Genomic DNA, 22,525 nt, shown 5'->3' with positions numbered 1-22,525 from the left:
TCTGATATTATTCGGGGTGTTCCTAGAGCTCGTAGGTGGGAGAAATCTAGCGTGGTCGTCGTGCTTTGGGGTTCGTTGTCGCACGTGTAAACGTGGGCTTGTCTGGAGGGTGAGGTAGAGGGAGGTGACATATGTGGAGACCTGAGCTACTGACCGAGCTACACCGAGAGTTCACCTTGATAAGTCAAATATCACAACGGCACTTAAACATTCATCAATATCGCAAAATAAAAGCAAGAACTTTAATTAAAGAAAGTGAGGCATGGACTCATTAATTACTAATTATGATCTAAGACTACGTGTTCCGTCATCAAATTATAGCAAGAAGCAAAGTCCAGCAATTATCATCCTAGTGCAACCCCAGGCATCACCCCCTCGGCGATGCATTTGTCGAAGTCCTTAGACTACTGGACAGTAACGACCTTGGACTTCAGCTCTTTCTGTTTCACAGTAGCCTCGATCCAGCCAGAAGCATCCTCAAGAGCCTTTCGAGGACTCTTCTTGCGCTTGAGCAAGAACCCCTGAATCTCCGCAGGCGAGAACATGCCCTCTGGGATCAGTTGGCCAAACTCCTGCGAGATCTCCTTGAGTTCTTCGATCGACAGAGTGGTCTCTTTTCCTTTGTTATCCACGAGACTGTGGATACTGCCATTCTGTGCCTTGGATGCGGCAGGCTTGGTCTTGGACATTGGGACTGGCTTGTTACGCGACATCTCGTACATCCGGTAAAAGAGCTCCGATGCCTGTGCGCTGGTTGCGTTCTTGAACCCAACTTGCACATCGACTCGCCCCGGTCGAATGAGAGCCTCGTCGAGTGACTCGGGCTTGTTGGTGGTCATGATGAGGATACGACCTTCGTGCGAAGCAACACCGTCGATGGCGTTGAGAAGTCCAGAAAGTGAAATACTTTCCACAGTCAAGATGTTATTAGTACCCCTGTTGCTAGTATTTTCTCTGTCTCTTCTGTTTCGTCTTCGCTTTCTGCGTCTCTTTCTGTCCTCCTCAGAGCTGTCGGTATCGCTGTCGGAGGAGTCTTTGGCCTTTTTGGATTTCTTCTTTTCTTTCTTCTCCGCTTTTTCTGGCTTCTTGCCTTTGACATCGCTGCTCTTTTCTCCGGTAGCGTCTTCGTTCTCCTCTTCGTCTTCTTCACCGTTGGGGCGACGAAGGCCAGCAGTGTCGATGTCTTCCAGAAGGACAACACATCGGCGAGGAAGTCTGGTGAACAAGACAGCCAGATCCTCTTCGCTGACGGTAGGATCTTGAAGACTGATGACATAGATATCTATGCCGAAAACGCCAGCCAATGCGAACGAAAAGCTTGTCTTGCCAGTGCCGGGTGGTCCGTGAAAGAGATAACCACGGCGGAGAGGAATACCTCGAGAAGCATACCACTTAGGAGTTCCGGGGTGCAAATACTCGTTGATGTCTCGCAAAACGTCGTGCTTCTCTTCATGTTCGAGAATCACAGTTCTCATTGGTCTGATGGGTCTCCGGGCAACTTGCTGCCACATGCTCCAAGCATCACGGCGGCTTTCTTTTATTCTGGGGCGGTAGATGGTGGTCTTGTGGCGAGTGTCGAGGAAATAGGCTGTTTTTGCATCTGCAAGAAGTTGCTTGATAGGGTCTGCGAATCGTTAGTTAAGTGTCGATCCAAGATCAGCGATATTAACTTGCCAATAGACCTGCCGAAGCAAGATATTTTGAGCTCCTCAACATCCTTGGTCCCTCCCCAACCGTTGGTACTTTGTAGAGACTCTCTCTTCCGGTTGACCCGAAAGTACGTTCTGTCGTGCCAAAACCCTGTCGTGCCCATGGCTGGGACGTATCGTGGGTTCTGGGGGACGTCAGTGACTGCAAAAGGCACGAATACGAAAACTTACACATCTAGCTGCGTCGCTGGCAAAGTTGAGATACTTGGGCGAATCTTCACCGTCTTCGACAGTATTTGTGGCTAGCACATCTGCTTGATCTTCTTCCTCGTCCCAAGCACTCTTGAAGACGGTCTGGGCTGTGAGATGACGATTAGATGCAATGTCTTGCTGCTCCGACAGGAACTGCATGAGCGTAGAATAGATCTGATCATTCTCGCTAACGTATATGGTACACCTGAAATACGTGTGAACAAAGTTATCGATCGCTGCATATAGCTGATCAAAGAGTTTGGACAAGCCCCAGATACAACCGAGAAGGGTGAGGAGGATAGATGGGTCAAGACCCAACTGAGCGCCCACGAAGCGGTAGACGAATAGGAAGAGCTGGAGCAGAGGCGATGCTTGGCCTGCGGAAACAAGAAAAGTGTCCATTATTCCGGGGAATGATGAGGAAGAGTTCAGTGGTTGGGCGGTGCTGTTCATGGCTTGGAGAAAAGGAGACCAGCCCATCTTGCTCATCTTTGTGATGTCCATGGTGTATGAGGGAGTGAAGTTGTTCAGGCCGTGATAAGGCAGTTGTAGATTGGTTTCAGGTCTGCAGAGGCACAGTTCTTCCTGTTGGCGAAGATGTTTATGCGGATGCAAGTGTGCTTGAACGACTGATCCAATAAAGGCCCTTTCTTCCTCGGACGAGTAAGATGCAAGACTGTGCTGGCAGGGTCACACAACTTCTCCTCGGGACCTCCTTTTATACCTGAAATGAGGAAGAGAAGAAGAGCATATGACCTGACCCTCGGGTCCGGCCCAGCTCTGAGTTGGTGTTGGTTGAGGAGATGCTGATGCTGTTGCTGTTGCTACGGGTGAAGTGAAGATCAGGCTGTGGTTAAGAGAGGCTCTAGAATGCCTTGTTATGCACTTTGGGCGCGTAGTATGCAGCTCGAATCCATAGAAGGAACCCTGTATTTATATCAGTGATAATGTAGGTTGGTTTCCTCCTGGTCCGAATCCTTCAGGAAGTGGTTAGGTTATGTTGGGTCATGTTACCAAGCAAAAAAGCACACTTGTTTTCTTTTTGCCCTACGTACATGACAATTACCTAGCTAGGGAGTTTACGCACTTCCCGTACGTACACACATAATCTGCCTAGATTTTAGGCTCCCCAAGACTGTTTATATTCCTGTTTTCGTGAATACGTGCACGGGGGTTTGATTCACCCTAAAATAGACTATGCCACTTTGTGTAACGATCGAGTACTCTCCCGGACCAAACCATAACCAAGTGTGACTCAAAACAATTCTTGGCTATGGGAATAAGCAAATGAAAGTGTTTTCACTCTTGATGTGGGGTTGATCCGACGAGTTTGTTGTGCATGAATTGCGTAGGTCGCGCTCATTGCCTATCTCTACAGAGTGTGTGAGTGCCAATTCCTGTGAGTGGCTAGATTTCTCATTTTGAGGCACCGCATGCAACAAGAGGCAAAACCAACAGGCAGCATTAACGCTACGAAAGATGGAGGTTGTTTTTGGCCTGCTTTTCGGGTCAGATGTGTCTTGTTTTTTTGTTTGGATCTTCTGTAAACAAAAAAACAACTGTCAGCCTTTATCAAAATTAGGGAGACTTTACTCCGATTACGACGACTTACATGCCATTCAGCCTTGTGTCGTGTATCTTCACCCTGGACCTACAGGCAAGAAGAGGGGTTTGAAAGAAATGGGCATAAGCTGGAGTGTTCAAATGACCTCGGCTTTTCCTATTGTGTCTTTGCATACCTCCAGGCTTGTTCAATTTGGAATACATGTCGCGAACCGCTGCGCCCGAATAAGCTTGGGGGTGAGTGAGGCTCTGTTGCACTTTGTGAATTGTCATATCACTAGGACTTGGTTACATTTGGCCTTATGTCAGTTGCATATGAATAAGACTGGTGAACATGCTCGGAGAATTCTTTCAGAAATGATTGGTGCGTGAGACTCATACTCAGCCATGGTGGACATGAACGCTTGTGAATATTGATATAGGTGCGCCGATACGCCAAGCGCCCTCTGGAGTATCACCCAGTGATGCAAGACACGAAGTAGACTGAAGAAGTGAACATGAGTGATCCAAGTCAATCGCCTTTGATGTAGTAGATTATTCACTATCAACACCATCCCGAACCGCAGTGAGCTGATTCACGGGCTCCATTCGAGCATTGCCCTTTTCCGTCTGATTCAAGTCTCCTGCTGACCAATCTGAGGGAAATGCGAAAAATGTCTATAACATGCCTACTATGCGAGCAGGCGTCCTCGGAACTGTATAAACCGGTCGATCCCCCACGATAGCCTGCTCTAGTTTAGATGAGGCTCAACGCCACTCCGCCCTAGCACATAGACACACGCTCAACCATCTATCACCTCACCCAAAAACACGCGAGATATCACCGTACACCTAAGCTGCAACAGGCTGCTCTTCCAGCTTAGTCTCCGCCAACTTCTCCTGCACATCCTTAACACCAGCATCTTCACCAAACTTGAATCCCTTGACACTGACATCCGTGCCACCCGCGAGGTAATCCTCACTTTCACCAATCTCCTTGCCAGCTGCTTCCCACCGTCGGTACTTTTCGTCACGCTTCTGGCGGCACAGCTCGTTCAGCGCTGGCCAGTATGTCTCGTGGTCATACTCAAAGTCCATATCACCGCCCCAGTCGAGGCTCCACAGCTGCTCAGGAGGAACATACTGCTTCATGTCTTCGTTGAACTTGAGCTTCTCGCGCGTCACGGGGTCGATGAAGGGGGTGATGATTTTGAAGAAACCCCATACGATCCACGGTACTGATATCGTCAGTTCTGTTCTTCGTTACAAGAGATACACAGTACTCACCATTGATGATAAGAGCCTTGCCTAGTCTCTCAGGATAGTGGTTCTGCAGAATATGCAACACCTCTCGCGCAACGGAAACAGGCACACTCGTGTTCTTGCGCTCCTTGCTGGGCTTGAAATTGATCATGAGGCTCAGCATCTCCACTCCAGGTGGCATAAGATCCGTCACCCGCTCGACCATGTAGAACAAGTGATGCAGCTGTCGGGGACTGGTATCCGTGTTTTGTCTCGCCGGGTTAAGATACTGACAGGGCCGACCCTGACGATCATACCCAATGATCATCTGCTTTCCGGTCTCCTGCTCAGGTGAAATGTACTCAGGCGTGAAACCCTCAAGACCGTACTCTCGACGCCATGCGAGAGTTGCTTTGAGCCGCTTGGCAGAGTCGTCGACTGACCACTTTGTAGCGCGGAGATAACGGAGGAGACACTCGCGGGTGAGCCATGAGCGCTCGTGATCCGTGATGGGGCCTGATTTGTCCTCCTCGTCGGCTTTCTTCTCGCATTGGATCTCGGTGATACCCTTGACTTGCTCTAGCAGAGCCTCATACTTTGTCTTTTGCTCATCTGTCAATTCCGGCCTTGGGAGAGGTTTGCTGTTGGGTCCTGGGCTGGCAATTGGTGTCTTTCGAGGACCAGCCGTGTTTTCCGTTGAGCTCGCCATTTTCAGGACTTTTCTTGAGGTCGAGCTTTGAAAGGGTGAAGGAGATAAGTTGAGTCTCACCGCTCGATCAACCTGAGTAATTAGTCAAGGCTGACGAGTCTATGATGAGCAAATCCGCCAAAAGATGTCCGCAGAGACTCCAATTCAAGTCTCTTGTCAGTCTCTTTTCACTGATACAATCAACAGAAACAGAATTGAAGAAAAAAGTCAAAATCAATCTCTCATCTCAGCTCAGGAGGAGATAAATTGATGGCTTTATCCATTCACGAATTAGGTGACTTGGCAACGGGCTCAACAAGGAGCCGCACACGAGCCAGCCAATCCCCTTCCAATCCCACAACGAATTGACCTGCGGGACCGGCTTCCGCTAGCTGCAATTACAGGGGCCTTCCAGTAATTTTCAGGGGACTTCGGATGATGCGGGGCGTCTATCCTCCATCCATCGCGCGAAGTTGGCCTCCAGCTTGAGACAAATGCAGGCTGACATGCATTTTGATGTATGCAGCCGCTCCAAAGCTCGTAATCGTATTCTTTATACCAACACTTATCGTTAACTTGCGTTGGTCGGGTATTTCGTATTTCGCTTCCAACAAACGTTGTAGCGCCAGACTGATAATATTAATGTAGGCCACTTACAAGCGACTTACCCTATTCTTCTGGATATCAGGATGCACAGGTCGATAATGATGCATTATGGCATGATCAATCTCGCTTTAGGGTGAATTGACTTTATCGTCTCAGTAGAGCCTCCGAAATCTACATTTGAGATAACCGAACAAGGGCAGCTCACCGCTAGAGCTCATCATATCTGTCAGCTCCTGTCACTTTATATTGAGAGCTACAGGTCAACATTTAAAGTCACATACTAGATTGCCCGACACTTCAATGTCTTATATTTTCCTTTATCTCGTCTTTCATCATCAGCTATTCCCAGCATCTCTTTCTCCTTGGGTGACCAAACGTCTATCATAAATGTCCACAATCCCCTCATGTGTCCATGTCAATGTCTAAAGTACTTCCAGCTATCAACAAAGACAAGAAATGTAGTAAAAACAACTAGTCTATCGCCTGCGCACGCCCTTATCCATGATACTCACCATCACATCCGCATTCCTTTAGAAGTCTCCCCAACCTGCTTTTTACTCCGATAAATCATCAATCCAACTCGTTCATACGCCTCTCATGTCTTTCTTTTCTGTGCTGTGTTTTAGGAATCAAGACGACTTTGCCGTCTGGGTATTGAGTAGATAACTAGGCGCGAACGGGACTGCGGTTGTCACGTCTCGCTGACTTCTCTCTAATGAGCCTCTTGCTCGTCTCTTCGTCAAAGCCGCAAATATCCCTTAAGAACAAAAGTCTGTTTTCTTGTTAGTTCAGCACCGTCGGTGAAGCACGTTCATACTCACTTGTCTTCGGACGTTTCTTTCTCCCGCATATCTTCGAAGCTCTGCTGACTTTCCATCCAAGCTGTTGCTCGACCTCTTGGATCGACCTTCTTGACCCAAAGGTTGAAAGTTCCAGTTACAGGACGGTGGTCACTCACCCGGACCTCATGCCGTCTGTAATCATATTGCTCAACACGGCCTCGTCCTCTGTATAGGAGGCGATCACACCAGGCAGGGCTTCGTCTCTTCTCGCTGGTGTCGTAGTTGTCAGTACCAACGTCGTACTTGTAAGTTGGCGCGAATGTGATGGGCATTTCTTCAAAGGCTCGAAGCTTGAATGCTGGGTTTCGTCTTCGTGCTACCAAAAGCTGATCTCGTTCGAGAAGTTTGCCCAGATTGTTCTGTTTGACTGCTGTGACAACAGTATCACGAGACATGGTGTCAATTCGATAGTTCAAGTCGCCATTGAGAATACACAGCTCATGATCCATGATCAGACTGCCATCGCCGCCACCAACGAAGCTGTCAATGCGAGCTGCAGAATCTCGTTCAACAGCAAATAAATTAGCTTCAAGAATGGCAGCAATGTCATTGTGTCGGGCGTTGGCTTGTGACTGTCCGGCAGCCAAATGACAATTGACGAGACAGATGGAAGTGTCATCAACTCGGAAGCGTACCGCAACACAGCCCTTGTTACCGTGCAAACCACCCATACCTCGCTTGACTTCGGCGCCTTGGAGGCCCCTGATCCTGTCGCGCAGGGTTGCCTTCACAAAGACACAGGTAAACAACCCAACCATAGGCGCTGTATGAAGGAGGTGATATAAATCGTCTGCTGGCATGTAGTCATCGAGGGTCTTCATCAAAAAGTCACGCCAGTCTCGATACTGGTGGCTCATTCGTTCCTGGTCTGTTCCGGCTTCTTTCTTCTTGGGCTTCAAGAATCGCTTGGCCGTCAACTTCTTGTCCTCCAAGTCCACAAGTTCCTGGAAACCAAACACAAGGATATCTGGCGAACCGCTTGACTGAACAAGATCCTGAAAGAATGTCGAATCGCTACCGGAATGTCGTAGACTCGAAGGCGTCGATGCTCCAGCATTCCAAGTAAAGAACAGGGCTCGGATTTCGTCGAAGTCGCAGTATTGAGTATCTTTTGACTTCATTGAATCTTCGAGGAAGTCATCCTCAAGCAAGCCATCCCATGCCTTAATCTTGTTATCAGCCCCCAATGAAATGATTTGCTGTCGATCCAGGAAATATGAGCAAGAGGGGTCGGCGGCCATCTTGACAATGGGATTCTCGTGCCCCTGCCACTCTTTGAGAATGACCCAAGGTGCCTCCTCCACGTCATACACACATATTTTACCAGTGTTGTACGCCGCCCAGATGTAGTTACCTGCACTAGCCAATGCGTTGATCTTCCATGTGCTGATGTTCATCATCATCACACATGAATAGTCATTGGTATTGTAGACAGTCACCTTGCCGTCCACATGACCAAAGAAGACCTTATCCGGATGTGACTTGACAAGAGTGCCCGAAGTAACCTCGCCGGCACTATCCGCTATCAGGGGACGAACGAGCACTTGGAATTGGGTTCGCCCATCAGCTGCAGGCGCGAATACTCGAATCTCCTTGCCTGTCGCATGCCAAAGATAATCCCCGATAACCATGGAATGTGTGTGTCCTTTTGGAAGCTTGTAGCTCTGAGTGGGATGTCCTGTAATGTTTGCAACTGCTTTCTCATCCGGTCCCCACACGAGTAGAGTTCCCGATTCATCCATAGTCCAGATTTCGTTCCAGTGTCGGAATATTCGTACAACTTCGTTTCGACCATGGACATTTGGCTTGCTCGGTGTTATGGCATGCGTTGCCACCTCGACTTCCATGAGGTCTCCAGTATTGGTACCGATCCATAGCCTCTTGCCTTCTTCTCGTGGGTCAGCAGCAGGTTTGAAGCTTACCGCGGTCGCCTTGACTCCCTCAGTATGCTGCAAGCTCATGATTTGCTCGCCGTCAATGAGACTCCAAACTCTTGTCATGTAACCACTGGCGCAAATAAATTCACCACAAACGTCGAAACTTCTCGCATCATACTTTGTTGGAATCTCATAAGTTCCATGCTTGCTGAAGGGTGGTCGTCGATTGGTGTTTGAAGCCTCGGGATATGTCGTGACGTGATGGATAGGCTCAGCCTTCGGAGCAATCTTTGCGGCAACTACTGGAGTGGACTGTACAGACTTTGGAGGTGTGGCAGCAGCAATCGGGGCGGCAACGGTCGTCGGGGCAATACGGAACTCGGCTGGTGTTCGGTCAGATGCTCTATCTATCGTCATAGACCTGCCATGACCTCGTGAAGGAGCCGCAAGCTGTTGCTGAGGTTGCTGTGTCGTAGGGGTTGAAACCACTCGCTTGGGGGGTGAAGAAGTAGGCGCCGGATCGACGGCTTGCACTGCTGTCGTTGCAGCTGGGCGTTGTGGTCTTGGGGGAGGTGGCATGCTATTACTATTATTGTTTACTGGAGGAGGTCGAGGCGGGATGTCAAAGTTTGCAGGTCTTGCTGGTAGTGCTGGCCGAGGCTCGCCAGTTACCTGAGGAGTTATATTGCCTCTTGAGAACCCATTGGCCTCTTCACGATCCTTTCTTATAGTCGTGATCGAATGATGAACAGGCGGAGGATCAAAACCCACAACCACAGATTTTGGCCTGCTTGGTTCAATGTGCGATTGTGGCCTTGGTCGCGTTGGTAGTTTTGGAGGTGTCTCCTCTCCAGATCCCAAGCTACTCGGCGGACTGTTAAACGGCGAGTTTTCTTGGGAGATGCTGCCCTTCCCAATGACTGTTGGCCCAGAAAGAGATGTAATCTTGGGAGGCGCAGGTATCAGTGCCTTTTCATTGCGAGGGGCTGGCGGCGGTGGAGGAACCTTGGGTTCTCGAGTCCTGATCAGCTCCCCAGAACGTCTAGGTGGAGGCGGTGACGGTGGCCTCGAACCGCCAGGGCGAGGAGACTTAGGAGTATTGAGAGATGGTGAAGTATTAAGTGATCGACTTGGAATCTTGAATGATCGGCTACCGCCAGTTGGTGTTTGAGGTGTCGCGACAGCATCTGGGTTTACGAATGAAGGTTGGTCTCCAACTGCGAGTGCTGATATTCGACCCTTGGGGGGTGATTGAGGTGGAAGAACTGTCACAGCTGGAAGCTTAGCCGACGCAGGTGGTTGTTGCAGCTGAACTGGTTGTGGTTTCGGGGTCGGAGCTGGTCGTGCGGACGTCGGCGGGGGAGGGGCATCGTGATTCACAGACAGTGCCGCTGGTTTAGGCTTTGGTCTCGCAGGGATTGCAGGGGTTGAAGGACTGGCCGGCGGCACTTCTTGTCCAGGCTTGAAATCACGTAGACGGGTCGGTTTGGGAGCTGGGGAGATAGGTCGTGAAGGAGGCCCGGTGGCAGCTGGAGCTGTAGGAGGTGGAATATCGACAGGTTTGCTGGCGTTGGAGTTGGTCGAGTTGCCCATGTTCTCGAATCGGGCTCGTAACGAGGATACCGGCTTCTGTAGGACTGTTAGCTTTATAGATACCTGAGACAATGAGAGTCCATACAAGTGAAGAGCCATCAGGCCCTTCTCCATTGGTTGGATCCATGATAATAAGACAAATGCTTCCTCTCGACAGCGAGGGTCGAGGGTGACTCTACCCGCTACACCCACGCCCAGTCGTCTCACTCATGAAGGCATCAACAGTCGAAAGTTGAAGCTGAATCCGGCGCGACAGGTCGTAGTAAGCCAGAGTCAAGCAAAGGGAGTGTAATGAAGAGCCAGAATTCGAGACGGTAAGTTAAAGCTCCAAAAGTCGGCACTGGGCAGTGACAAGGAACGTTGGGGGTCGACGAAAGAGCGGGTGGGTGATGTTAATGTTAATGACAGGGGCCTTTGGCGAGAACCCAAAGAGTCTCGTATCGTTGATATCGTGGTGGAAGTGCGTGGAAAACTAGCGAGGGATGTTTTGGAGAAGTGTCTTGTTTTTTTCTCATTCAAAGTCCCCTATTCTCCTCGTGGCTTCGATGTCGATCTTGCTGCGAGTTGTCTTGCGTGGTCTCTCACAATTTCGAGCTGGCTGAGCCACCCTTATGTCATAAGTGGGTGCGTCTAGCGTGGTTCTTGGCACTGTAGAGACATGTGTTTTGCAAGAGGTCAGTACTGTGCATATAGGTTCGTTTCATGAATGATGCACTGTAGAGCTACCAGGGTCAGTGATTTCCGCTAAGGCTTCAGGGGTGTATCAGCGGGGAAACCATCGAAGTTCAAAATGTCCACGCGGTCAGCAAAAAACAAGGGACGTCATGATACAAGGCTAATCGCTAAGGGAAAACATTGTCGCAAATAGTTTAAGGTTATTCCGAGGTCTGTGATAAGTTATGTTGCCCTAACTTACGCTGAAACCTATATCATGCTAAAGGGTACAGAAAATTGTCCGATTTAGTCGTGTACCTGTTGATCGACTGTCATGAAACAGTTGCACATATGTATTTACCTGCAACTCGGAGAAAGCTACAGATATTTGTTAGAGATGGCCGCAAGATAGGTACTCAAAACCCATCATAAGACTTCACTCCAGATTGTCGACTGGCCCCAAGGAATCAAGTGCCGATCGAGCTAAGAGAGAGTTCACATATCACAAAGTTTAGATTCAACTCGCCGCGTGCCATCAAAGCACAAATGAATTGATCCCTGTAAGAGCGACGCCTGTGACCTTTCTAACGGCAGTTTGTGGTTGCCGCAACGCCCCAAGGTGAAACTGTTCTAGCGGCGGGAGATGGTCAAGTCAAGCACTGAAAACCACCGGACCTCTTCAACGGTACGTACCAAATCCGGCGCCAAGCGGCAAGGTCTAGACCTCGAAAGGAACCTCTCGGTTCATCATGTCAGCCCATTCCACTTACACCTTAACAAAACCCTGCCTCTTACAATCTTTCAATCCTGCGTCCCGATTTTCGCTCTCAAAATTTTCAACATCAATCTGAAGTGCTGATTATCGCCAAAATGAACACTGTAAGTTTAGAACGAGACAAATCCGATTATTGCGCCGTTGATACTGACTGCTCTAGGTTAAATCTTTCTGGTTCGTACTTTTGCGCCTCCGATTTCCGCTCCCCCGATCTCTAGCAGTTCCAAGCTGACAATGTTAACTTTAGGCTGGGCTGGGGCTCTCTTTGCGTCGGTAAATAACTTCACAACCCCTTCTTCCCTAGCGCAATCAATTGACCATATCACAGCTGGTGGCGGTGCCTACTACTTCGCTAAGCAGCAGATCAACGCCGACCGACAGGCCAAGATGGAAGCCCACCGCAAGAAGAGACAGATGATTGAGAACTTGGAAACCACAGAGGGCAACGGAAGCCCTGCCCGCACTGATAGCACCGGCTCTCCAAGCCAAGAAGCAAGCAGCGACCCTGCCCCTACGAGACATGCGCCCGAGACCGAGAGTCAGCGAATTGGAGAGAAGAGCAAATACGAAAGCGTAAATGTATACCGAAGTCCAAAGGGAGATCGATTCTCTTAAGCTCACAACCTGGAAAAGTGTATATGAGGAGAAGGCTCGGTATTGGAGCTGTGTACAACAATTACCTTAACGCATCGTCATTATGAATTACTAGAAAAGGCAAAGGATTTCAGATTGCTTGGATATTTCGAACTGAGAAAACTATCACACTGAATTTATTTCATCTGCAATTGTACGCAAATTTGCTCACCAACGCTGTCATATTCGGTGATAACCTGGATGCAACACATTACGGACAAGACCGGTTGGGGTGGAGCCTTGAACCTGGTTCCGACCTCGCTTGGAGCTTCTACGGAAAGAATCGCTCTTTTCTGTGTTGCTGCAACGTTAGCACACTCTCACTAAATCAGTATTACGAGAAATTGAGTAAGGGATGTTTCTGAGATGGTACAGGTAAAGTGACGTTATTCGCGGCTCGTCATGAGCGTTATACTCGAATTACCGCTGGTGCAGCCAAGCCACGTGCTGAGAGACCCGGCAATTAGCCGCATTCGTTGAAGGAGGCCTTCTTAGCCTCAGCTCCACCATAGCTTCAATAATCAACTTCGTTCATTTAACATTTTATTGTCTTCGTATCAGAGTCTCCAGTGATTACTCATAACAATGGCTTCGCCAGAGCTGGCCATCGCAAAGGCCACCCTCTCTGCTACTCTCTTCCGCGCCGATCCAACATCTCTTAGCCGTCCAGAAGTCGATGCCTTCTTCCCGATCCTTACAGACGCCCTCACCAAGTGCTCGCGCCCCAACGTCCAGGTCTGCTCCATCGCTTGAAAAGCTCTTCCCTCTGTACCCAAGCAGAAGTCACTAAATTTTTCGTGCTTTTTTTGGTCAAACAGAAATGCAAGGTTTGGATCATCGATAAAATTACGCCCTCTGCCGCGCGCACGACTGCCCTGGCAAAATACTTCAACGCCCTATCCAAGAGTCTACAGGACGATGGCTCACGGCCGAGCCTTAAGCGACGGAGACTGCATCTCCTGTATGTCCTAAATGACGTGCTGTATCACGTCGTCACGAGAAATGACGACTTCAAATTTGCGACAGCTTGGGAACCCGTTTTGCCTGGGATGATCGCAAGTGCCGCCGCATTCGACAACTGCCCGAAACATAAGCAAAAGATCGCGGATCTTATTCGCCTGTGGGAGAACCAGCAATACGTCAAGTCGGGTTTCGCCAAAAAGCTCGAAGATGCTCTCGCAAGTGGTGTCGCTCCTCAGTCCGCCCAAGAAGCGCAAGCATCCAATGTTAGTCTCAAGCTTGCAAAGGAGGCGCCCTTTACGCTTCCATCCTTCCATGGTGACAGCACAGTACCGTGGTACGATTTACCCGCAACAACGTGGCTACCTCACCTGACTCCGAACTCAACAAAACCAATGTTTCCCGACCAGATTCGGCCTATTCAACTCGCTGCTGGTCCTGCGGACAAAGTTCTCGTCAACGCCGTACAAGATCTCCTGGGAGAGGTTGAACGCATATTCTCGAAGGAGCAAAAGTGGAATGACGAACCCGGTAACGACCTAAATGAGTTAGGAGAACGAGTCGTTCTGGATGAAATCACGGGCGAGGTTATCGGAGGAGACACATACTACGGTTGGTCCCGTCAGTTTTGTGAGAAAATGAAGGAGAGAAAGAAGAAGAACAGAAAGGGGACAGACAGGGGTCGTTCGCGCTCCAGATCTCGCAGCTATTCTCGCAGTCGATCACGAAGTTCTTCACGGCCCAAGCATAAGCGCCGAAGAGCTTCCCAAGACTCTAGGGGTCGAAGTCTTTCCCGCAGCCGAAGCCGGTCATATAGTCCCGATAACGATCGCATTGCAAAACGACCACGCAGTCCCAGCTACAGCCGGAGTCGAAGTCGAAGTCGAAGCCGCAAAGCACGATTTGAGCGCCCAGGGTACAGCAGATCACCGTCGCGTTCACCTCCACGCTTTCAGGACAAAGAGGCCCAAGACCGTCCACATCGCCCGCCTCCTTTTCCTCAGCAAGCGCCTCCAGCACCTTTTCTTCCTGTCCCACCACCAGGAGACTTCCCTGTCCCACCACCTCCCCCAACTGGCTACCAAGGTCCTTGGCCACCACCGCCGCCTCCTCCTCATATGGCACCAGGCTGGTTCCCCCCCTAACGCAGCCATGATGGGCCAAATGATGGGTGGCTGGAATGTTCCGCCGCCTCCACCTCCGCCACACAACGGATATCAAGGAAGGGGGCGAGGAAACGGATACCGTGGTAGAGGTAGGGGTGGATATGATCGAGGTCGAGGATGGTAAGGTGTCCAATGAGACGTTTGTAACAAGAAACACTATGTACAACAACATGCCAATAATAGATCTCTGAATTTGATTCACATCTTGTACACATAATCTGATCCATGATTTACCAACGTCGTAATAGTAATGACTTTTATTTTAGTCTTGCTCATTCATCGTCTACGTAAAGCCAAGCAGACCCTCAATTCCTCTTCCCTCTTTACACACAGCAAAAGCACAAAAACACAACTCAAACCCGGGATCAACGAAGAACCTACAGCTCCTCCATGCGCCCGGTTCCATGTCGCGAAAGGGTGAAAAAAGTGACACAGCCAGAAAAAGAAAAAATGAAGAAGAAAAAGAACAAGGTTAAGTATTCGCCCCAAAGAGTTACACGAGAAGCGTAGAAATCCATGTTTTTTTAATGCTCGGTTCCCATCATGCCACGAAAGGCAGTATAGTATAAAAACACGCGTTCTTTTCTTGTCATCTTGAGAGCCAGAGCGGAACTCAGTAGCATTGTAATATCTGCACGCTTTTGTCCTCCCCAGAACAATCCCCCCTGAATGTGGTCTAGCTGAGGGGCAAACCAAGAAAGAAGGTTGAGGGGTCAAAAGGCGAAATATAGCGACGGTGCTCACGCTGGCCAGTCCCAATCCCAGTAAAAGCGACTGTATGTCGGGTACGCGTGTTCTTCAGTCCATTATTGAACCGCGAAAAACTAATCCCTTCTCATAATCATAATACCACTGCCAAACGACTATGCAGCAATGATCGTTATCCGAATCCACCAGCGTCCCTCTGTATTCGACTTTGGAAAGGGAATTCGTCTCTTTCTTATCCAAGTTCGATGTATCGACGAATGTTGGATAGCTGCAAACTTGGATTACCGACTTCGAGTTGATCCTACAGATTCCTGTCGCTCATGGAGATTGGGTCGGCCGTCTTGCAGCTTAAGCGAGTCGAGGCGCTTCGAATTGTCCTCGGTTTGTGGGTCGACTTCGTCTACACGAGGCATGGGGTTGACATGGTTTTGTGCTGATGGCGCTTCGGCGGTTCCATTGCCATTGCTTTCCCTCTGTTGGTTGGCCTTCTCGCTCAGAGCAGCCCATTTACGCTCTCGAAGAGCTTCACGTGCTGCTGCGCTGTTCTGCTGTTCTGTGTAGTCGTGCGAGCAGTCATCAAATAACTGTGGGTTAATCTCCATGAATAGCTTCATAGCATTGTAAACCATGCCGTGGATCGTTCTGTAACAGTTAGACATGGTCTTTATTTAGAGTATTCAGCGTAACATACCTGTTCCAGTGGCCCTTTGAGTTCTCGTAGAGAGGAGCAAACATAATGGGCAGAATGATCTCAACATTGTCGCTGACAAGATTACAGAAGTACTCGTTGTTCCAGAAGTACAACGCTCGCTCGGCAACCTGGAAGTGAGGGCTGGCGACAGACTTGGCAAGCTGGTGGAACAGGGGTTCTTGAACCTTTGCAAACTCTGCAGGGTCCATGACCTCAAAGATGTCTTCGACTTCGTTGAGGAACATGACCTCCTTTGTGCTGTTGACCTTGGGCCAGTAACGGAGGAGTCCCAGGACCACCTGCGATGATTAGCATAACGTCAAAAGAAAAGAAAAATACAAGTTTAACCCACATCTTCCGTAAGAGAAGCATCCTTCTCCAGGAATTGCACAATACAGTAGGCAAGCTGAGGGTGGTACATGCTCAGACTCTTGGGCTTGTGCAGCGGCAATAGCACTCGGGTCAAGAAGATCTTGTGCTCCTCCTTCAAAGGGAGAGCAAATCCGTTGATAATAGAGCCAAGAATCTCGAGTAACTCAGCAATACCGTTGAATCGCTCGGTTTCGTAGGTGAATTGGAAGAAGACGTTGTTGATGGATCGTCGAATGAAGGATCGTAGGTTAAGGAATTTTCCGTAAATGCGATGGAGGGTGGTCTTCAAGAAGTCTCGCTCACGGGGGTCCTCTGAGTCAAAAAGCTCAAGAAGCTGAAGGACAAAGCTATGGTCAATGTAGGCCTTGGCGATGTTGGTGTTGAAATCCTGACTCTCAATGAAGCGCAGGAAGAACTCATAAACAACCTGGATATGCGGCCAAGCAACCTCGAGAACGGGCTCATCCTCTTCGGGATCGAAAGCCTCGCCTTGAGGGTTCATTGGAGGGGGGATCGGACGGAACAAGTTCTTGGCAAACATGTCGACAACCTTGGGATACATGGGTTCTGTGATAACTTGTCGGTTGTTGGCGACATAATCCAGTAGCTCGTGCAAAGCTAGCCTCTTGATCTCCTTGGACTTCATGTCACCACTCGCATCGTTAAAGTCGAAAATGACGTTGCACTGATCAATCTTTTGCATGAAGAGTTCTTGTCGTCGGTTAGGGGGGACCTCGTGGAATCCAGGCAACTTCTCGAGCTCGCGATGGGCGGAGATATCGAATCGTGAAGAATGCTGTCTCTTTGGGGTTCTGAGTCCCTCGGGAATCGCATCGCGGTTATCTATTCCTCGATGGATCAAGAGCGACTTTTGTCCAGCCTTAGGAGGGGCCAAATCGTGTGGCATCGTCTCGGCGGCTCCGGGGGGAGGGACATGCTGTGATAATTGTGATTAGTCGAAGCCTCGAGACTGAATAGTAGTGAGATTTATAACTTACACCTGGTGTCGGGCTGATAACAACAGTTGGCGGAAGTCTCGAGCTGGCACTTCCGCCGTTGGGGCTCGAAGCACCTCCAGTTGCAAAGCGATCAGGGGTGCTACCGGCCTGAGTTACATTGGACAGATTGGAGGGCTGCGAGCCACTACCGTGTTCGCCTCCATGTCCAGCATTGTTCTGTGGCAGTGGTTTGTTTCTAGGATCGTTCAAGGTCGACGTGGAGGATGACGGCGTAAGTACGGGGGACTGATTGGAATCCCGTGATGAGGGAGACGCGGTCCCATCCTTGGAATCCTTGTTCTTCTTAGAAGACTTATTTGGATCTTTCCCACGCGAGAGCTGGATGGCATTAGCACGATTAGAACTAGTAGAGAACAAAGCAACAGTGACATACAACTCTCTGACTGAAGCGCTTCATCTTGTCGGACAACAGCGTGTCGTGTGGAGGGGCGGTTTAAGACGCCCGCTGCTCAACTGTATGAGGCAGTGGGGCACCGGGGCAACGACGTCAGGGGCAAAGGGACGTCGAGGGTGTGATAACAGCTGCGCAAGCAACAATATCGATGATTCGAGGCGTCGTAGCGATGAGCGATGTCGATAATCGTTGTTAGGGGTCGATTTCAAGGTAAGAGGAGAGGTGCCAGCCTGGCGAGAGCGTTGTGGTGCTGTCGAGAGCCGCGAGAGCGAGAGCTTCTAAGCTGATGAGGCTGGGGCAGCGGATGTAAAAAGACTACTCGGGAAGCGAAAAGCGACGATTGATCCCATGCAGGAGAAGAACGATGAAGCACTGAACCAGCCAGAGCTGAAGATCTTTGGTAGGTAGGTGTTGGGCGACAGTGCGTCGAGATGAGGTGCAATCAAGTGCGGTGCTGTGCAGTGCGTGTGCTGGGCGCTGGTACTGACTGAGGCGCTGGCTGGTACTTGCGCGGGAGGGTGGGAAACTGGAACGGGGGCTCGGCCGGGATGGTCTCTGCTGATGCTTCCTGGTGCTGCTGCTGTCTAGTCTTAGGGAGGAGAAAACGTAGTAAGATCAAAGGCCGAGAGGAGCAAGGTAGAACTGGAAGTGGAACGAAGAAGAAGAAATGTCAAGGACGCGGCGTGGTCGAGATGCTCACGGCGGCTTCAGACTCGAGCCTCGTTGTCGTCGATGAGGAAATCGGAAACTTTGTCGTAGGTAGCGGACGGGACGTGATTATCGTTGGGCGCCGGCGAAGAGTAGGTATTGTGCTTTGCGGGGGGGTGGAAGCTCCAGTTAGAGGGAACGCGCTTCGATTATTGGAGAGGGAGGTCAGGTTCGGGTCATTGTGTTCGAGTATATCACCAGCTGTTAGTGACAGTGTGCAGATGCTGTGGTATTGCTAACAGATCCCCTAGGCATGCACTGGTGAGCTCAATTGGATTGACCGTGGTTGGGATGGCTAGGAACGGGCGGTGAAACCACTAGAGGCGCTGCAGAGGCACATTAGGGGGATGTGCCCCTCCTGAATGGACCTCGATGCTTGGTAGGAGCTGGCAAATAGGGAGAGTCTTGGATCAATGCTTGCTATAATTTTAAGGTACATAGACTTTAATGCGTTTGATATTGGCTATCTTTTAGCTATTGTTTGTATCTCTTGATGTTGTTTATAGTTAGTTCTACCTTAAGTTCAACTGAAAGGACATCAAATACCGATCTGCCAAGAAGTGGGCGTTAAGGGAGTCAGTTGGAGTGCCACTAGGTGTGAGTTGAACCAGTCACGCGGCCGAAATTACAGGTAGGCTGTGTAAGAGGCCGGGCATTTAACATGGGAATGTTCAGCCGCAGATAAACAGAATCTCAAAAGTCCATTCTAGAAGAAAAAGGATATCAGACGAACGTTAGCATGTGCTTTGGACTCGAGCATATCGGTGATACTCTATTTCTAGTAATTGACTGATTGTAAGCTTATTAGTTGTGTTGCCAGGCATTGCAGGTGCAGATTCTGGTGAGAGAAGGATACAGCTTAGAACATTCCATAGCTAGGATGGGAATTCCAAAGTGTGTTTCCAGATCATATCAGCTTTGAGTTAAGCAGATGTTTCAACCTTGAGTCTTTTCTCGTCTCGTTGTTTCTCTTCGTGATACCAATACCCTTTCAAACCCAGTATTCGTTGGAGTTTGATAAGCCAGGTCGTAAGCACAGACCAGAAACAGCCACAGAAGTTTATCGAAATCGCACTGTCCTCTACCAGTATTTCCACCTCAGAAAGACAGTGCGTAGAGCAACCTCCCCAGCCACGGCGAAATCAATGTCAAGGGCACCTGGTGAGAATCACGTCAAGTCATCATCATCGCGTATCCGATGCAACAGCGGCATCGACTCTTCCCCTCCGTTAATTTGGGCAGCATTAGCACAGAGTCCGACTCATGAGCGAGTTCCAATTGGTCACTATTCTTGGGTCTGTTGTGTCACCGTCTGCCTCCTATAAACGTTAGCTCCGGTGTGGATCTAAAGCTTGTCAGTGTTGTTTTTTCAACCTAGAGTTTACAGGGCGACGACAACAGAACTTACATGAGGATACAAACGATATTCCTTTTATCATAAATCGGGCCTTTTCTTTTGATGTTGCGACTACAATAACAGTCGGCCAGCGAAAATGGAGATTTCGTCTGATGAAAACGGCTATGAAAGCCTGGATGATACTCAACTAGAGAATGATAATGGTGGAAGAGCCAATGATTCGGTTCATCCAGATTCAGCGCCCAGATACACAGTCCCTTCTCGCGCCATTGGTGCTGTTGAGATTCCTGCTGTGGTTGAAAACATCGACCGTACTGTCAAGGCATTCGGCCGAGTGCCAAATCTCCAACATGTGAGAACTCATAACAGTTCAACCATCTACTTCCGCTAATAGGAATTTAGGTCATGGATGCAGGGAGAAACTCGATTCCCCTCTATTTGACACCAGAGATACCGTTCTGCAAGCCCATAATGTCACATAATGCCCGCAGTCATAATGTCGTGCTGAAAATCACAGTTCCGAAACGAACAGGGCGTAAACGCAAGCGTGGTACTGATGGACCATGGGAAGGAGATGTTGAAATCAACGACGCTGAAGATCAACCACAACAAAACAACAGAGTCTCATCTTATGCGAGACTAGACGACCCCAAAGTATTGCGTCGAACAATGGCAGACAATGTCGACAATTATCAGGTCGAAGCAGTTGGTGTAATCCGGAACACACATCGATTTCGTGGACTTGCAGACTTTTACTGGGATATGTCCAAATCGTCATTTGCGCAACAATACATGGACAAAGTGCTCCCTGGGGATGGTATGTTTTGTAGCCCAAAATCCATTTAGGATACTAACAGCTTGCAGTCGACAAGATAAAGGAGTTCAAGTTCCAGCCTGGAACTGACAAAGGACCAAATGTCGATATTCTACCACCACCAATGTTTACGCACATGAGCCTCCCTTTCAACTACCAATACTCGCAGAACCCTTACGTACGTGCCACTGAAGATGGCGGGACTGTCAACACTACAGCTGTGAAGCAAGTCGGCTACTTCATTGGCGCAGAAGACCCTGCACCAGCTGGACCTCAGCTCGAACCCGATATGACCGATCCCAGAATGGTGGAAATTATGGCTGAACTCGAGGCGGCCTTCGATGAGCGACCAGTGTGGACACGACGGTCTCTACTCAATCACCTTGGAGGCAAACTCAAGAACTGGAACGAACTCAAAAAGTATCTCAACTACGCAGCTTATCAGTTCAAGGGAGGGCCATGGAGAGATGGTGTGGTTCCTTATGGTATCGATCCACGAACAGATCCCAAGTATCGAACCTATCAAACTCTCATGTTTAAGCTTCCTAAGCAGAAGCGTGCCCAACGCGGCCAAACGTGGAAATCGCTACGCAAGGTCCAGATGGGCCCATTGAAGGAATTTCTGGAGGAGCTCTCGGAAAGTCACGTTTTTGACGGCGACACCTTTCACACTGACGGTAAAGTGTGGCAAGTATGCGATATTACAGACCCACTGCTCAAAGATCTTCTCGAGAATGCTGCTATCCGTCCCGAATGGGACCCAAGCAGCGGGTGGTATCACGGAGGCCTGTGGGCAAAGGTCAAAGCCATCATGAAGACAAAACTGGTTGCCATTCAATTCGATCGACACCTTACGCGAGAAGATTTCGCAATGACGCTCCAAGCAGGAGACGAAACTCCTATGCGATCCAATCAAGCAACATTCCATCTCCCTCTGCCTAATCTACGTCTCACGGACGAAGAGCTTACGCAACTTCGCGGGCGGCAGCCAACAAAGAAGAACAAGCATAAAGGCTACAGCGTGCGTGTTAGAGACCCCAACGCAGGACCGAAGCGTGCGCCAGCTGAGGAAACCCGCGCGGCTGAGCGGGGAGAAGAAGAGGCTAGGATATTGGAAGAAATGGGGTCCGGGAATGAGGATTCGGATGATGATGATTCAGTGGATGATGAGGATGGCGATATCACAGCTGTACGGGATGAGGATATAGACAGAGAGATGATGTATGGATGAGGGGCCATGCGAGAACCAGATCACAGTACCAAGAAGCAGAGCACACGGCAGTATGCAGTTAACCGTAAGGAAGCGGAAGGGAAACGCAGTCATCAAACAATTCCCTGCCGCGATTGTGTATTGGGCACGTTTCCAAACCTTCATTACGGTTTGTTGCTCGAACTCGCATTGTGTATGGTACCATTCCCAATATATTGTCTTGTGCCCTGCCCCCCTGGGCCAATGTTGCCAGTAAACTCCATGTTTGAGCTGTGCTTGGCTCGCAAACTCTTTGCGAGAAAATGATGTGAAATCTAACCTTTTGTTGGTAGACTTCGACTGTCTTATTATAGAAGTAGAGCCAGTATCAGAACCATGCTGAAAGTGAATTGAATTGCCAGCAATCAGGATACTTCAATAATTATTCTCTGCAACTTTACTCTAAGGCTATTGTGCCTCCCGTGGCGTTTCACTGGTTTGATCCATTCTTATTTATCTCAACCCCCTATTGTCCCCTCACAGCTCTTTGCAAGCACTTTGACTTTCTTATTCTGTAAGTTTGCAGCGCTTCGCAGTGACAGTGAATCACGGTGCTCTTATTCACCTGTTGCCTGCATTTTCACCTTCATATAACTTTCGGTTTCACCCTCCTTCCTGCATCTCTCCGTTTCCACATCTGCATCCATCCGCATCAACGCAGACAAACACCAATCTTTTCCGTCGGCTCTTCACCAAACAGAAGATGGCAACCGTCAAACACAAATCCAATGGCG

General features: G+C 49.4%; 7 protein-coding genes; 3 read left to right on the top strand and 4 right to left on the bottom strand.

Moving 5' to 3' along the window:
* Window positions 1-404: 404 nt before the first annotated feature.
* On the bottom strand, window positions 405-2,405 carry FFUJ_13106 (BCS1-like protein; the record flags this gene model as incomplete). XM_023575752.1 has 3 exons in its annotated part: window positions 405-1,624; window positions 1,744-1,834; window positions 1,881-2,405. The coding sequence occupies 3 exons, from the start codon at window positions 2,403-2,405 to the stop codon at window positions 405-407; spliced, it is 1,836 nt and encodes a 611-aa protein (XP_023429014.1).
* Window positions 2,406-4,295: 1,890 nt separating this feature from the next.
* FFUJ_13105 (related to PDR16 protein) lies at window positions 4,296-5,394 on the bottom strand (the record flags this gene model as incomplete). XM_023575751.1 has 2 exons in its annotated part: window positions 4,296-4,681; window positions 4,731-5,394. 2 exons carry the CDS (start codon window positions 5,392-5,394, stop codon window positions 4,296-4,298), a joined length of 1,050 nt encoding a protein of 349 aa, XP_023429013.1.
* Window positions 5,395-6,645: 1,251 nt separating this feature from the next.
* Window positions 6,646-10,418, bottom strand: FFUJ_13104 (related to phosphatidylinositol phosphate phosphatase; the record flags this gene model as incomplete). XM_023575749.1 has 3 exons in its annotated part: window positions 6,646-6,751; window positions 6,801-10,327; window positions 10,377-10,418. The coding sequence occupies 3 exons, from the start codon at window positions 10,416-10,418 to the stop codon at window positions 6,646-6,648; spliced, it is 3,675 nt and encodes a 1,224-aa protein (XP_023429012.1).
* A 1,397-nt stretch (window positions 10,419-11,815) lies between these two features.
* Window positions 11,816-12,335, top strand: FFUJ_13103 (uncharacterized protein; the record flags this gene model as incomplete). XM_023575748.1 has 4 exons in its annotated part: window positions 11,816-11,824; window positions 11,881-11,894; window positions 11,968-11,993; window positions 12,049-12,335. The coding sequence occupies 4 exons, from the start codon at window positions 11,816-11,818 to the stop codon at window positions 12,333-12,335; spliced, it is 336 nt and encodes a 111-aa protein (XP_023429596.1).
* Window positions 12,336-12,938: 603 nt separating this feature from the next.
* On the top strand, window positions 12,939-14,603 carry FFUJ_13102 (uncharacterized protein; the record flags this gene model as incomplete). XM_023575747.1 has 3 exons in its annotated part: window positions 12,939-13,088; window positions 13,172-13,925; window positions 13,978-14,603. 3 exons carry the CDS (start codon window positions 12,939-12,941, stop codon window positions 14,601-14,603), a joined length of 1,530 nt encoding a protein of 509 aa, XP_023429595.1.
* An 865-nt stretch (window positions 14,604-15,468) lies between these two features.
* On the bottom strand, window positions 15,469-17,666 carry FFUJ_13101 (related to B56-delta regulatory subunit of protein phosphatase 2A; the record flags this gene model as incomplete). XM_023575746.1 has 5 exons in its annotated part: window positions 15,469-15,829; window positions 15,879-16,177; window positions 16,231-17,187; window positions 17,249-17,587; window positions 17,643-17,666. The coding sequence occupies 5 exons, from the start codon at window positions 17,664-17,666 to the stop codon at window positions 15,469-15,471; spliced, it is 1,980 nt and encodes a 659-aa protein (XP_023429011.1).
* A 2,198-nt stretch (window positions 17,667-19,864) lies between these two features.
* Window positions 19,865-21,773, top strand: FFUJ_14936 (uncharacterized protein; the record flags this gene model as incomplete). XM_023575745.1 has 3 exons in its annotated part: window positions 19,865-20,080; window positions 20,131-20,278; window positions 20,593-21,773. The coding sequence occupies 3 exons, from the start codon at window positions 19,865-19,867 to the stop codon at window positions 21,771-21,773; spliced, it is 1,545 nt and encodes a 514-aa protein (XP_023429626.1).
* Between the last annotated feature and the right edge of the window lie 752 nt (window positions 21,774-22,525).

The sequence above is a fragment of the Fusarium fujikuroi genome, chromosome FFUJ_chr04 (assembly GCF_900079805.1).
Source record: "Fusarium fujikuroi IMI 58289 draft genome, chromosome FFUJ_chr04".
Taxonomy (NCBI): domain Eukaryota; kingdom Fungi; phylum Ascomycota; class Sordariomycetes; order Hypocreales; family Nectriaceae; genus Fusarium; species Fusarium fujikuroi.
This window is presented reverse-complemented; position numbering and strand designations above follow the sequence as displayed.